The 17,224-nt window shown below is 39.1% G+C and overlaps 1 protein-coding gene across 3 annotated transcripts in view; it reads right to left on the minus strand.

The window, feature by feature from the left end:
• The window catches only part of mei-9 (DNA repair endonuclease XPF mei-9), a 114,399-nt gene that overhangs the window by 8,267 nt on the left and 88,908 nt on the right, over positions 1 to 17,224 (minus strand). For all 3 annotated transcript variants that reach the window (XM_067146935.2, XM_067146936.2, XM_067146937.2), the window contains 2 exons: positions 6,349 to 6,522; positions 1,151 to 1,291 (listed from right to left, as the gene is read on the minus strand). In XM_067146935.2, the coding sequence (XP_067003036.2) occupies positions 1,151 to 1,291; positions 6,349 to 6,522 (315 nt within the window). The remainder of the gene's footprint in view (positions 1 to 1,150; positions 1,292 to 6,348; positions 6,523 to 17,224) is intronic.

The following is a 17,224-nucleotide window of genomic DNA, read 5'->3' on the forward strand; positions in this document are numbered from 1 at the left end:
CCCACGTCTGAATCACGTGTTTCGCAAACAGCATGGGAGAGTTTGTCTTGTAAATTTATTCTCTCTATCCACCACACCTTTGTAATATGACAAATTGGGAACATTCCCCAATGAATACTCAAAGTGTTTTTTTTCATTAGCATTTCCATCTCCTCAAGTTTTGCTGCTGAAAAAGGACTTCCAATGCAGGACCTTTCTGGCAGCACACATGTAAAAGGCTTTTCTTACTTTAAAACATTTTGGGCTGCCTTGAGATGGCCATGATAGATGCTTTCTGCTCTGACAAGAATGGACTCTCTGTAGAATATTCTTTTGCACTTAGATAACTGGAAAGGCAATGCTGATGAACTTTCCACAATATTGTTTATTTCTGCCCTCTAATCGTAAGGAAACCCTGTATTTTCCCATTTTTACTTCCAGGCAAAAATATCAGGACAGGTCCTATTCATAGGCCACAGCTGATTCTTTCCACTTCCTTACCCAATTTTCATTCATTATTATTCATGTCATCTTCATTAGCTCCTTAACTGAGGTTGGCATCAGGAAGTGCAGTGCAACCAGCCATGCCATATGATTTCGTCTCACCCCATCCCCAACCTCGTATCAAGAAACAGGACTAAGGGGTAGACGTACAATCACAGCCAGCACTTCTAAAAGATGATATACGTATGTGTTATTAAAGAACAGTATGAACTGCGACTTATCATTTAATTTTCCAGTCTACAAAACACTTTTAATCTTTCAAGCAACTTTTTCTTATAGTGACTTACAATATGACTTTCAAACTCATAAGTAATTTCCAATTTATCAAATAACTTACAATTTTATAAAGCCAGTGTAGTATTAAGTCATACCAATGAAATTGTTAATGAGTGGGGACATTGAAGAACATTTATAGCACAATTGAGACTTAACCACCCCATAAAATAACTTTCCAGTGAATTAGAACTAGACACTGAAAATTTACTGGCCGATAAAAGAAGAAATTCTCCTGTAGAATTTTATATAAGAAAAAACATTTCTTGAGTATATTATTTTCACTCTCACATCTCTAAATGCAAATCATATTCCACTCATATTTGATACAAAATGAAACAAAAAAAATATCTTTAAAGAGGTTTGAAGCATATAGCAAAGTTTTAGCATTTACCTTCAGCTCTTGAAAAAGCTCTGCTGTAGCATACGGACTTGGTGACCAAACAAGACGTAGCCTAGGGAAATGCAGTGTCAAAAGCTGCAGTTTGGCAGTGACATCACTGGATGACACATTTTTGCTAACATAATACTGGCCCTAAACATAGGTACATAAAAAGATCAAAATAAAGAATAAGGAGAAAGTATTTTTCAATTAAGTAACAAGCACACATACAGAGACCACCTCTATTATGATAGCATAATAATATATTATAGAAAATAATTAAATTAATGCTTCCTACAAAGCTTCACAACTCTATTTTAATTTGAAATGAATCACCTCATTGTAGCGTTTTCAACCATTTGGAATGGTAATGTATTTTGTCCATTCTTAACAATGCGATAATAAATTATAATAATAATTTGAAGAAATTGGTGTGTGTGTGTGTGTGGGGGGGGGGGGGGTGTCATCCTGGTCTAGAGTGTTGAAGATGTGTTCTTTAAGACTACAATGGGGAATTTCCATGTTTGTACTGATTTCTCTTATATATATGCTGTGTTTATTAAGAGGTTGGCAAATATACATTTGGCATTATGTTTCACTGCTCTTATGTTCTATGTATCTCATTCTGAAATTTCGACCGGTTTGTCCAATGTGCTATACAACATATTAATGATTTTCTAATGAATAATAATGTAAAAATGAAGTTCCCCCAGAAGGCAATTTAATTTCACTAATTGCAAATAAGCCATGGTCTATGGATAGTGAGTCTGCCTCTTACCCAGAGGCCCCAGGTTCGATGTCTGGCCAGATCAGGGATTTTTGACCTGGGTCTAAAGGCTAGTTCAAGGTCCACTCAGCCTAGGTGAGAACAACTGAAGAGTTATCTGATGGTGAGATACAACCCCCAGCCAAGAATAACAGCCTAGATGATCTTTTCATGCTGACCATCAGTATCTTTGTGCTGAGCAGTGATCGCTCAAGGACCGTCAGGGCTGTAGTACCATTAAGTATTCAAGCTCTTTAGGGCTTTTCAATAGTGAAATCACCAGCGTTTCACTCCAATGTGGCAGTAGTTATCTTCAGTCGGATTGCCACCCCTTTCCAAGACGCTGGTGGCTAATATGCCATTGAGGCACAGTGCAACTTTGTAGGACAATGCAGGGACAAAGCTCTATACGTACTTCCATTTGTATAAATGCCAGCCTTTGGCTTTTATGTCACTGCAATATCCTAAAAAGGAGGCCTATAGCGGTGTCTCAACAACGCACTAGCTGCTAACATCATGGATAGGTGTGGCAATCCAACTGATGAGCCTGCTGCAACACTACATTGAACGCTGGTAATTTCAAGACTGGGAACGCCTAAAGAGCCTGAATATTTTGATATTCACAATCGTTGAAAGAAATTATAGTTCACTTCTAGGAAGTTAATTTTCTGAAACAAAAGCCAGGTGGTTCGTGTTTGTGGGTTACTGTAGTCACGTCCTAGTTCGTGAACCATGGGCAATGGCTGACTGGCCATGTAAGTGGTCCTGAGAGTCGGGATACCAGTTGCTATGGAATGGGAGTGGGCATCTCGGACATATTCTGAGTCATGGCCCTCCTTGTGCTCAGGCGGCTAGGACTATACAATCCACCGGTGGTCCATAACCCGTTAGAGGAGAGATCCTCACTTGGACTGTGTGCAAGTAGGGTAGCATCCTGCTTCATGAATCGACCGAGCTCAGAACATTTTAAGCAAGCCTCGGACCTATGGGAGTAACGGAGTCCCACTCCCATTTGACAGGCGAGGGACTTCTTGGAAACAACTTGGCGAACGAAATGGAATTTGATGGGGAGCTATCAATATTAATGGGGCTAATGGAAGAAAGAAGGTAGAACTGGCCGAGTCAGCAAAGAGGATGCATATGAATGTGCTAGGAGTAAGTGATATTCGGGTAAGGGGAGATAACGAGGAAGAGATAGGAGATTATAAAGTGTACTTGACGGGTGTTAGAAAGGGAAGGCCAGAGTCTGGGGTAGGGATCCTTGTCAGGAATACCATTGCACGGAACATAGTTTCTGTTAGGCACGTAAACGAGCGAATGATGTAGGTAGATTTGTCAGTTGGAGGAATTAGGACTAGAATTGTGTCCGTGTATTCACCATGTGAGGGTGCAGATGAGGATGAAGTTGACAAGTTTTATGAAGCATTGAGTGACATTGTGGTCAGGGTCAACAGCAAGGATAGGATAGTGCTAATGGGCGATTTCAATGCGAGAGTTGGGAATAGAACTGAAGGATACGAAAGGGTGATTGGTAAATGTGGGGAAGATATGGAAGCTAATGGGAATGGGAAGCGTTTGCTGGACTTCTGTGCTAGTATGGGTTTAGCTGTTACGAATACATTCTTCAAGTATAAGGCTATTCACCGCTACACATGGGAGGCTAGGGGTACCAGATCCATAATAGACTATATCTTAACAGACTTCGAATTCAGAAAATCTGTTAGGAATGTATGAGTTTTCCGGGGATTTTTCGATGATACAGACCACTATCTAATCTGTAGTGAACTAAGTATCTCCAGGCCTAAGGTAGAGAAAGTGAAATCTGTCTGCAAACGAATAAGGGTAGAAAATCTCCAGGACGAGGAAATTAGACGGAAGTACATGAATATGATTAGTGAGAAGTTTCTAACAGTAGACAGTAAGCAGGTTCAGGATATAGAAAGTGAATGGGTGGCATACAGGGATGCTGTAGTAGAAACAGCAAGGGAATGCCTAGGAACAACTGTGTGTAAAGATGGGAAAAGGCGAACATCTTGGTGGAATGATGAAGTGAGAGCAGCTTGTAAACGTAAAAAGAAGGCTTATCAGAAATGGCTCCAAACAAGGGCCGAGGCAGACAGGGAGTTGTATGTAGATGAAAGAAACAGAGCGAAACAAATAATTGTGGAATCCAAAAAGAAGTCATGGGAAGATTTTGGTAACAACCTGGAAAGGCTAGGTCAAGCAGCAGGGAAACCTTTCTGGACAGTAATAAAGAATCTAAGGACGGGAGGGGAAAAAGGAAATGAACAGTGTTTTGAGTAATTCAGGTGAACTCATAATACATCCCAGGGAATCACTGGAGAGGTGGAGGGAATATTTTGAACATCTTCTCAATGTAAAAGGAATTCATCCTGGTGGTGTTGTGAACAGCCAAGCTCATGGGGAGGAGGAAAATGATGTTGGTGAAATTATGCTTGAGGAAGTGGAAAGGATGGTAAATAAACTCCATTGTCATAAGGCCGCAGGAATAGATGAAATTAGACCTGAAATGGTGAAGTATAGTGGGAAGACAGGGATGAAATGGCTTCATAGAGTAGTAAAATTAGCATGGAGTGTTGGTAAGGTACCTTCAGATTGGGCAAAAGCAGTAATTGCACCTATCTATAAGCAAGGGAACAGGAAGGATTGCAACAACTATCGAGGTATCTCACTGATTAGTATACCAGGCAAAGTATTCACTGGCATCTTGGAAGGGAGGGTGCGATCAGTCGTTGAGAGGAAGCTGGATGAAAACCAGTGTGGTTTCAGACCACAGAGAGGCTGTCAGGATCAGATTTTCAGTATGCGCCAGGTAAGTGAAAAATGCTACGAGAGGAATAGGCAGTTGTGTTTATGTTTCGTAGATCTAGAGAAAGCATATGACAGGGTACCGAGGGAAAAGATGTTCGCCATACTGGGGGACTATGGAATTAAAGGCAGATTATTAAAAGCAATCAAAGGCATTTATGTTGACAATTGGGCTTCAGTGAGAATTGATGGTAGAATGAGTTCTTGGTTCAGGGTACTTACAGGGGTTAGACAAGGCTGTAATCTTTTACCTTTGCTGTTTGTAGTTTACATGGATCATCTGCTGACAGGTATAAAATAGCAAGGAGGGATTAAGTTAGGTGGAAATGTAGTAAGCAGTCTGGCCTATGCTGACGACTTGGTCTTAATGGCAGATTGTGCCGAAAGCCTACAGTCTAATATCGTGGAACTTGAAAATAGGTGCAATGAGTATGGTATGAAAATTAGCCTCTCGAAGACTAAATTGATGTCAGTAGGTAAGAAATTCAACAGAATTGAATGTCAGATTCGTGATACAAAGCTAGAACAGGTCGATAATTTCAAGTATTTAGGTTGTGTGTTCTCCCAGGATGGTAATATAGTAGGTGAGATTGAATGAAGGTGTTGTAAAGCTAATGCAGTGAGCTCGCAGCTGCGATCAACAGTATTCTGTAAGGAGGAAGTCAGTTCCCAGACGAAACTATCTTTACATCGGTCTGTTTTCAGACCAATTTTGCTTTATGGGAGCGAAAGCTGGGTGGACTCAAGATATCTTATTCATAAGTTAGAAGCAACAGACATGAAAGTAGCAAGAATGATTGCCGGTACAAACAGGTGGAACAATGGCAGGAGGGTACTCGGAATGAGGAGATAAAGGCTAATTTAGGAATGAACTCGATGGATGAAGCTGTACGCATAAACTGGCTTCGGTGGTGGGGTCATGTGAGGCGTATGGAGGAGGATAGGTTACCTAGGAGAATAATGAACTCTGCTATGGAGGGTAAGAGAAGTAGAGGGAGACCAAGACGACGATGGTTAGACTCGGTTTCTAACGACTTAAAGAGCCTACAGTCATTATGGGGCAAAATGCTATTAGCTCATCCTCCTCCTCCTCCTCCTCCATACGATTATTATTATTATTATTATTATTATTATTATTATTATTATTATTGTGTTTCGTAAAAGTTAAGTTTGCTAGTGGTTTTACGTCGCACCAACACAGATAGGTCTCATGGCAACGATGGGATAGGAAAGGCCCAGCAGTTGGAAGGAAGTGTCAATGGCCTTAATTAAGGTACAGCCCCAACATTTGCCTGGTGTGAAAATGGGAAACCATGGAAAACCATCTTCAGGGCTGTCGACAGTGAGATTCGAACCCACTATCTCCCAGATGCAAGCTCACAGCCGCGCACTCCTAACCGCATAGCCAACTCGCCCGGTAGGTTAAGTTTGGTAATGTGATTTACCTGGAGGGTTTTTTCCCCTTTTCCTCTCTGACCTGTCTTGCCTGTTTTGTAATTTAGGTGTATCAGGGTATGTACCAAAGTTATAGTTACATATCATTAAACAATTTAAACATGGATGAGTAAAGAAGTTAGCAAACAAGGATGAGTTAGATAAGAATGTTACCACTAACCTGAAGGACGAACGGCTTCCTCTGGTCGAACTCTATAAGCAGCATAGGCTTTGCATAATGCCGGGTCATAGCAAGCGCTTGTGTATAAAGACGGCCTGAGTTAAGTGAGCCTATAAGATCACTAACACTCTTCCTCTCCACACAAATGTCTGGTGTCAGAATATAGTCCCCAACCTAGACATATACCATTAAGTGTAATAAACATACAAAACAGAAAGACAATCATTATCAACAAAATTGACCATGTACAATAAAATGTTAAATTAATAATACAGCCAGTGGATATCTTAAAAATTCGTACATATTTTGACCCTAGCCGAAGTTTTATCAGTGACACTGTTTTTTAAAATTATTATTACAATATTACTACTACTTTATTTCCATGGCATGACTTAGGCTATGAAGCCTGCTATTCTGACAAACCATGTCTCATAATGTACATACAGTTTAATAATACATATTACATAATACATTTTACACATATAACACATAGTACATACACACTATAATATACTACACTGTACACATAATTATAAGGACACATTAAAGGAAAGAAAAAATGGAAGATATATAAAATAAACCAGAATAAAGAAAGGTGTCCTAATGGGTCAATAAAAACAAAGAAAGGTGTCCTGTGTCAATAAAAACAATTTTAGCTGACACACGGAACGAAATAACAAAACAGGAAACAGCATGTATTTACATTCAACTTGATCCGTCCAAGTACCGCTGCCAACATTTCTTTTTAAATACTGCTTCAGACAGTGTTCCTTAGATCATTGGACAATGAATTCTGTGTTCGAACTTTACTGACAACGAAAGAATTATTGTAGAGTGGGGATCTGTGATTTGGTATTTTGAGAATTAGGGTAGCTGCAGATCTGGTCAGGATGTTAAGAACGGATGAGAGCAACTGGAAAGAAACTGTTAGATGTCCGCTTGTATATTATTTTGTGGAGTAGAAGCAACGAATAATAGCTACAACACTGGTTTAGTTTAAGCCAATTTAACTCATGGAATGCAGGAGTTATATGATGAAATATTGGAATGTTCATTAATAAAGTGGACACAAGCATTCTGAAGTCTATTAGAGAGGATGTCACGTAGTCTGCCATACATGACGTCACAGTAGTCAAACAGGAACATTATTAGCTGTTGAATCACAGCTTTCCAACGTTGAAACAAAGTAAATCATTTGTTTAAGTGAGTGAAGGGAGAAAAATACTTCGGTATATAGGTGTTACGTGTTCTATCTAGTCAAGGTTTTACATCATCATCTTCATTTCCCGATTCCAGCTTCCCGGGTCAGGTTGTGAATCAAGGACCTCCATCGCTGCCTGTCTCTCCACCACTCTTCTCCTTTTTCAAGTACATCTTCTGGTTTTTCTCCCCTCTTCTCTATGCACTCTCACACTGAATCTGTCCACCTCTTTCGGGGTCTTCCTCGTGGTCTCTTTCCTGTTAACTTCTCTGAAAAAGCTTTTCTTTGGCACTCTCTCTTCTCCCATTCTCATCATATGCCCATGCCACTTAAGCTTTGTTGCTTCTATCCTGTCTTGAAGTTTCAAGATTCCTGTCCTTTTCCTTACATCTTCATTTCTAATTCTATCCTTTCTGGTCTAGCCCTCGATACCTCTTAGGAATTTCATCTCTGCTGCCTATCTTCTACTCACCTCTCATTTTGTTGTAGTCCACAATCCAGCTGCATAGGTTAGTATGGGTCATAGTAGGTTGAATATAATACTTTCTTACATTTTTTCAGGACATCTTTGTTCCATAAAGTACCCCTTACACTCTGGTAGAAGCTGTTTGCTTGTATTCTTTTCCCAATTTCTTCGGTTATCTTTCCATCTCCTGTGAACACTTCCCAAGTACTTGAAACTTTTAACCACTTCCAGAATTTCACCATCAGTTTTATCTTTCCTCTTCCTTCCTTCCTTCCTTCCTTCCTTCCCTCCCTTTGTCATCACTATTGTTTTACTTTTCTCTGTGCTTACTTTCACCCCAAATTTTTCTATCTCTTGATTCCATACATCTGTACATTTTTGTACATAGCTTTTATCATTTGCACTTCCACTCTGTTAACTTGTTTTTTCCTTAATGTGTCCCACACCAACTGTCTGGCACACTGTCATAAGCTTTCTCAATGTCAATAAATGCCTATGTCTTTTCCAAACTCCCATCTTTTCTCCATATCATATGTCTTAATGTAAAGATCAGGTCAAACGTTGATCTGTCTTTCCTAAAACCATACTGGTATTCTTCCATTTCTCCATCTAGCCTACCCCTCAGCCTCCCTTCCAATGCTCTCTCAAATATCTTAGCTACATGAGCAATAAGGATGATCCCTCTGTAGTTATTACATTCCTTTTTATCACCTTTTTTAAATATCAGGATAATTAAACCCTTTCCCCACTCTTCTGGGATCTCTTTCTTCCTCCAGATTATTCTGAATAATCTATACAGCCAATGTAGCCCTACTGGTCCTGCTGCTTTTATCATTTCCTTAGTTACCTCATCCACTCCTGCTGCTTTACTGCTCTTCATCTTTTGTATGGCTTTCTCTATTTCTAACATCGATATCTCCTTTTCTTGTTCTTTTTTCTCCATTGTTCTTCATGCTCCTTCCCATCTACCAGTTCACTGTATTTAACATTCAGCAATTCCGAGAAGTATTTTTCCCATCTTTTTAATATGGCATCTCTTTGCGTCAACATCTGCCCTGTTTCAGTTGACAAAAATTCAAGGTTTTTGTCCAGTATTAATCCTAAATCTTTAACTGTGTTTTCAAAAGGGATAATGAATCCATTCAACATTACTGGGGGATATTCCTTAAGTGATAATGGGTTGTGGATGTACCAATTGTCATAGCTTGAGATTTCACAGGGTTCATTCTGAGTCCGTTTAGTCTGGTCCACAGTTCGACACGTGCAAGGTCTTGATTAATTTTACATATAGCTTCGTGAATAGTGGTTACTTTTGTGTGACCATAGATGTGCAAATCATCTGTGTATACACAATATTTAAGTTTTAAATATTTTATGAAATATCATTAATATACAGGGTAAAGAGAAGTGGAGATATTATAGAACCCTGAGACATCCCTGTCTCAACCTGCTTCCATGAGGATGTTCTTTCCGCGATGTAAACACACTGACTACGATTTGAGAGAAAAGATTTTCTCCACATTATTCCATTGGATGAAAAGTTCAACGATTCTAATTTTGCCAGAAGTATGTCTTTATCCATGCAGTCGAAGGCTTTAGTCAGATCTACCTCATTCATAATGTAAAATATTGGCACATCAAAGTGTATATTAAAGAGACCTATTTTAACCAGGTTAAAAAAAATTAATTAATATGAGAAAACAAAATATTTTCTTTTTCATTTTCAGAGTTGTTTAGACTTAAATAGCAACTTGTATTTTTCAGTTGCTTAATGCAAGATTAAGTTCCAAATTAATCTAAGGGTAGGATGTGTGAGATTAAATTAAATTAACTACTAACAATAGTAAGATAAACAATAAATAAAACCAAAAGATGATTTAAATAACTGATAAGGAATTAAAATGAAGGGTATAAAGGAGTATGAGATTTTATTTTTTTGCTAATGGCTTTACGTCGCGCCGACACAGATAGGTCTTATGGTGACAATGAGATAGGAAAGGCCTAGGAGTTGGAAGGAAGCAGCTGTGGCCTTAATTAAGGTACAGCCCCAGCATTTGCCTGGTGTGAAAATGGGATAACAGGGAAAACCATCTTCAGGGCTACCGGCAGTGGGATTTGAACCAACTATCTCCCGGATGCAAGCTCACAGCCACGTGCCTCTGACCGCGCGGCTAACTCGCCCAGTAAGAGTATGAGATAAAATTATGATGATGATGATGTTGATGATTATTGATGATCAAACCTTAATTAAAGTAGGTTTCTCTCCACAACTTAATCATACGAGCACAGTTTTAATTATATGTTTTCACATGATGGAACAGTCCAATCCAAGAGCGACATATACATCCACAGTAAAAGCAAAAACGAAGTCACCTCCACACAGGCCACGAAGGCCTTTGGAAGGGTGGAAAGTACAGGCTTCCACTATCCGTAACCTTGACACTTGATGGGGTAGAGTGGTTTTAGCTCTACATTCAGCTGCCTTTGCCCTCAGGAATTAGCCTGGTACTAATTTTTTGTGTAGGCTGAGTGAACCTCTATACCATCTTCACCTCTGGAAATGAAAATTTTGTTAATTTTTTTTAGACATTCTAATGGCAAACTGAACCCACGTTCTTCCAGATAAAGTGAGTACGCCTGGGCCAGGCAACCTCTATTTCATCCACAGTGCCTCCAGATATTTCCATGTTTGAATGTTTTCCTTGTTCTCCTATGTTACAGTGTCCTTTTGTAAGCTCAGCAAAGAATTATTGAATTTGAGAGCTTGGCATTCAGGTCACATGATCTATCCAGTGCAACTGTCGTCTAATTATCATGGCTTCAATGCTTGACATCTGAGCCTGTTCGAGCAAACTAACATTAGTGCATCTGTGTTGCCATTTTATTCCATAAATTCTCCTTTGACAGTGCAGATATCGTTCAAATTTCTTAAGGTGTTATCGATATAATGTCCAACATCCACATTGCAACACTGAAATAACTATTGAACTGCACACAGATACTCTAGATTTTTTATTTATGTTGCAACTGTCAAGAATTTCACTTCATAGCCCAAGAATGCACTAGTACAATCAATACGATGCTGTATCTCTACATTAATATCACTTCTAGATGAGAGGATACTATCGAAACATCTTCTCCAGCAAAAGTTATGTTCATTGCTCTTGGGTATTCTCACAGTACTGGCTGATGAAGTATTTGGTTTTCAAGATATTAAGCTTGAGACCATCTTGCTTTTGAGAAATAAACGGCACTAAAATTATAAGCCCCTAGAAGAGAAAACAAGAGGATACAGACTATATCTCTTATGAGGGGTAGAAGAGGATTACACAATTCGAACATCAATCATCTTCAGATACACAGAAGTATATCTAATATAAAATCTTCAAATTACACGTTGCATCTATTTACACTATGTTTGGAAATGGAGCTTGGAACAGATTTTAAGCATTTAAATGCCAAAGTAATTTATATTTAGAATAAATGAATAACACTATGCACCGACTGTATAACCATAGCTAAATCCATTCCACTAACTACTTTTATGGTTTTCGGAAATGCCAAGGTGCCAAAATACAGAACTCCAATTCTTTTACGTGCCATTATATCTACCGACACGACACTGACATATTTGAGCACCTTGAAATACCACTGGATGAGCCAGGATCGAACCTGCCAAGTTGGTGTCAGAAGGCCAGTGCCTCAGCCGTCTGAACCACTTAGCCCGACATAACCATAGCTGATCTGGGATCAATTCTGATTCCAGATCAGAACAGGATCCTTTCCAAGATGCTCGTTGTGTTGTATAACATTGATCTTGGATCTACGATCCAGATTAACTTTGATCCATGATCACAGAATTTAACTCGGCAATGTCGTAAACAACGTGGGGAACTCTAACTAATCAGGAGTATGTTGGCAGTAATGCCACGTTATTTCAAATTTTTGTTCTTTCTGATGTAGAGTCAATCAGATTTCAATGATAATGTCATTATTGGCTTTACGTCACACTAACTACTTTTTATGGTTTTCGAAGATGCCCAGGTGCCGGAATTTAGTCCTGCAGGAGTTCTTTTATGTGCCAGTAAATCTACCAACATGAGGCTGACGTATTTGAGCACCTTCAAATACCACCAGACTGAGCCAGGATCAAACCTGCCAAGTTGGGTCGGAAGGCCAGCGCCTCAACCATCTGAGCCACTCAACCCGACAATCAGATTTCATAGACATTGACTGAAAAATGAACATGAACCTGGGAAACCACAACAAGGATGCCAATGAGCGAAAAAATTGAGCGCCAAATTTTACAGCAAGTGAAAAGGACTTGTTAATTGATTTAGCTGGTATGAAATATAAGAATACCAAACTATCATCCACCGAGCTCGACAGCTGCAGTCGTTTAAGTGCGGCCAGTATCCAGTATTCGGGAGATGGTAGGTTCGAGCCCCACTGTCGGCAGCCCTGAAAATGGTTTTCCGTGGTTTCCCATTTTCACACCAGGCAAATGCTGGGGCTGTACCTTAATTAAGGCCACGGCTGCTTCCTTCCCACTCCTAGCCCGTTCCTGTCCCATCGTCGCCATAAGACCTATCTGTGTCGGTGCGACGTAAAGCAACTAGCAAAAAAAAAAAATATATATCATCCTCATGATCCATATCGATGTGACATACAATCAATGATTCCACCTAATTGATACCATTTATTTGCCTTTGGCAAACTAAAAACTGTAATACATGTTTTGTCTAGTAATATAATTTTGTGCGGCTATTTCTAGCCGAGTGCAGCCCTTGTAAGGCAGACGCTCCGATGAGGGAGGGTGGCATCTGCCATGTGTAGGTAACTGCGTGTTATTGTTGTGGAGAATAGTGTTATGTGTGGTGTGTGAGTTGCAGGGATGTTGGGGACAGCACAAACACCCAGCCCCTGGGCCATTGGAATTAACCAATGAAGGTTAAAATCCCCGTCCCGGCCGGGAATCGAACCTGGGACCCTCCGAACCGAAGGCCAGTACGCTGACCATTCAGCCAATGAGTCGGACTATCGTCCAGTGACTAGACATCATCAGCTACATCTTGTTTAGGTGTAATGATTACAAGAAGTAAGGACATATTCATCTCTTCTTAATCCTAAACAGACATTTAAAAACCTTAGGAATAATTAACTTAGCTCAGACTAAAGGAATGTGTTATGGAAGGGGGTGGGTAGGGATGGGTGAAACTATCAAATTATGGTTTTAAAAAGTTATTTAACAGTTAAAATGGCTTATAGCTAAAAATGTTTTTGATGTCATATTAAAATATAAAAGTTAAGTAATCCTTATGATACCATGAGTCTCAGATATTCTGGGAATGTGATGAGTCGTTATCTTCTTATGACACTGGATCTTGTTTAAAATTATTTTTAAAATTTTTTAGTTATATTATGTGTGTGTTGACAAAAATTATAACCACAATGGAGTTGACATTCCATAGGAGAATCTTAAGGGTTGTTTGGCATTAGACTGCATGTACTGTATAAGTTGGCTGCTGGTTTGCAACTCGATCCCACAACATAACCCCATTGCACAACAGTCCCAAAGGGCCATGGCCTACCAAGCGACCGCTGCTCAGCCCAAAGGCCTGCAATTACGAGGTGTCGTGTGGTCACCACGATGAATTCTCTCAGCCGTATTTCTTGACTTTCTAGACAGGAATCCTTCGACATCCAGAGTATTATTTTCCCTTACATTTCTGGGGATTAGTCTCCCAGCTGTTGCCTCAGCCTTCTGTTTGGTGTTGTACTGGTGTGTCAATGTCTTTAAATGTCTTTCTAGGATTAAGAAGAGATGAAAATGTCCTTACTTCTTGTAATCATTACACCTAAACAAGACATAGCTGATGATATCTAGTCACTAGACAAAACATGTAATAAAGTTTTCAGTTTGCCGAAGGCAAATAAATAGTATCGATTAGGTGGAATCATTGATTTATTTCTCTCAATTACATGAGAATACCATCGAAAATAACATGACTGATGCCATAAGTATGAAATAAAAGGAAAACGCCTGGAAAGCATTAGCTTCAGACTTCAATTCCCACGCAAATGAGGTGCGACAGGATTGGAAAACCTTGCAATTATGTTACAAGAATCTCAAACGATGAATGAAGAAGTCAGCTGCAGATGGCAAGTCAAGTACAGAAATATTGTATAAGGTATTTACGTATAGGTGAACATTCATAAAACAGGCGGAGGTCCATTCGTACAATCTATGGTGGATGAAACTGGGCGGAAACTCGTGGCAGCATTAAAACCTCAATTTCTTCACTAGCCTGCGAATCTGACTGCGATACGAACTTCTACCAAGAAGTTATTTTTTGGTATGTTAACATGGACTCTCTCCTCATCAATCCCTGTTCTTCTACATCCATTTCTTCTCAGTCCTTGACAAACTCATTTCTGCTTTCCAGCTTCATTCATAGGATGGACTTCAACACTCATTGGGGGATCATCTTGATAGATCTTAAGTTTTGATGTCTGCCGGGCTGAGTGGTTCAATGGTTGAGGCGCTGGCCTTCTGAGCGCAACTTGACAGGTTCAATCCTGGCTCAGTCCGGTGATATTTGAAGGTGCTCAAATACGTCAGCCTCGTCTCGGTAGATTTACTGGAACGTAAAAGAACTCCTGCGGGACTAAATTCGGTCACCTGGGCATCTCCGAAAACCGTAAAAGTAGTTAGTGAGACGTAAAGCTAGTAACATTATTATTTCTTTTGATGTGGGAAGTGTAAGATAAGAAGAAAGCCGAACAATCACAGTAAACGGTAAGAGCCATAACATAAAGATGAATACAGGTGGTAAGAGACTATGAACACTGGACAAACACAGAGAAGAAAAAGGATCCCAATGGGTCAATATACTGTAAGTAATGGAAGTATAAGTAAAGGAAAGAAATTAAAATAAAAGGAACTTGCAGAATAAGCAAGACAAATATGAAAACATGAAAGGCCAAAGTCCTCCTCCTCCTTGCCATGCCCAGTCTTCCAGACATCGATAATTACCACAGCTAATGCTTGTTGGTCTTCTGCAACACGGTACAATTGTTCAATGTCCTGTATACCAGTCCAGTCTTCAATATTGCTAAGGCAAGCTGTTTATCTTCATCCTCTTCCCTTTTGCCGTTCAAAATAAGTTGCAGAATCTTGTATTTTTTTGCATGAAGGTATCTTTATGCTTTTGACAGCAACTAGTAATTCACTTTACTGTGTGCACATTGTGAAAGTGTTCATTGCTTACATACTGAACCCAGGAGACTTTTAACATTCTTCTGTGTAGCCGTATTTCAAAAGTTTTCAACTTCTTAACAGTGTGCTGCTTCAGAGTCCATGTCTCAATACCAGAGAGCATAGTGGACCACACACAGCATTTTACCATGTGCTGTCAGAGTTTAAATCGAGAGCATCATTGCACAACAAAGATTTCATTCTGTTAAATGTGGTTCTAGCTATTTTTAGAGGGGTCTTAATTTCCAAATCAGGATCTAGGGCATCAGTAATCCAGCAGCCAAGGTACATAAACTTGCTTACTTGTTAGACTGAATGCTGTTTAAGTTTTGAAGTATTAGTCCTGTTCTATATCTTGCTGAAAATCATAAGTTGTGTTTGGTCAGCATTTATAAGTTATTAAAGCCCATTTCTTCAACTTTTCTAGAAATAGCTGTAAGCACTTAATACTCAGCTACAGCTTTCTTTTTCTTTTCTTTTTTTTTCCAATAGAGGCTTTCAGTGACTCCAATGTCTTTGTCATCTATAATAGTTCCACAGTCTGACTGTCAAATGCTTTTTCATAGTCTTTGAAGCAGGCATGAAAATCTTTCCGTTGTTCTGTTGTTCTTGGTAAATTCTTTGCAAGTTTCCAAACCATGGATACAGGAGGTAAAATAATGGAAGGGTGGGCTTCAACACTCACTGAGGGGTCACATGTCAGTGTAGGAAAAGGGAGCAGTAGAAAGAAGGCACAATGATAAAAAATTAAAACAAAAAGGAACAATGACAATCTCCAGATCTTCATACACTGTATCTATACTGTCTGAAAGAAGAAGCATTTCGCTCATATATTTTTGCACATTATGTTGCATACCACCAGAATTTTGCATTTTTAAACATTGAATATGTGATTAAAACTAAAATTATGAATAAATTTGGATTGCATTTTTACATCTTTTTTGCCAGTATTTAGGCCATTTTTTGGATATTTTAGGTCTTTTTAATAGACCTTTTTTGGCAATTTATAGGTCTTCAACTTCTGAGCCCTAGTCATAACATAAAGATAAATATAGGTCTAAAAGACTATGAGCAAAAGACGAACACAGAGCAAAAAAAAAGATTCCAATGAGTCAATATACTGTAAGTAGTGGAAGTATAAGTAAAGGAAAAAGGAAAATGAAAGGAACTCACAGTATACCAGACAAATATGAAAACATGAAAGGCCAAAGTCCTCCTCCTTTAACCCGGACTATTATTCAAACTGAGAAAGAGACCTTTGAAAATCTTGCTAAACAAACAAATTAACTTTTAAAAATTGGAAAAGATGATGAGTAAAATGAAATGTCAATACTGACACACATTCAGCCTAAATGGCGTCCAAATAAAATACTTGCCTATGATAGCTGAGGTCATATGATTATCATCACAATCATCATCATCATCCTCATCATCTACGCATGTTAGCAATAGGTAATAATTTGGCTTCTGCAGAAATCACCAACAGAATACAAAGTGAAGCACATTTTTACCATCTAGCCAGAAAACCCTTGGAATAAAAATACAGAAATTCTAAGTTAATGCCATGATTTGCAGGAATATTTAAAGTATGCTTGAGAAATATAACACACTAGCTGGCCCACCCCATCTTCGAATGGGTGGCCTTACATATTAAATATCTCTGTATATACTACGTTATGTGACTCTACCTGGGGCCAACACAAACTAATTTTCTTTGGAAGTAACACGCGACAAAGTTGACCAAGAGAAAACCATTCAACGCTTAAAGTTTGGCCTTGTGCTTTGTTAACAAAGTCACTGCCAGGCTTCTGAGGTGATTTAAATGCCCTGTGCCAGACATTTCTAAGGGAGGTGAACTGGTTTGACATAGTTACAACTAAAAGTGCATATAAAGATAAGTAGCACACATAATGCATGAACATTTTGAGTTACCTTCAGTAATGTTCAAAAT

This window comes from Anabrus simplex, chromosome 5 (assembly GCF_040414725.1).
Source record: "Anabrus simplex isolate iqAnaSimp1 chromosome 5, ASM4041472v1, whole genome shotgun sequence".
Taxonomy (NCBI): domain Eukaryota; kingdom Metazoa; phylum Arthropoda; class Insecta; order Orthoptera; family Tettigoniidae; genus Anabrus; species Anabrus simplex.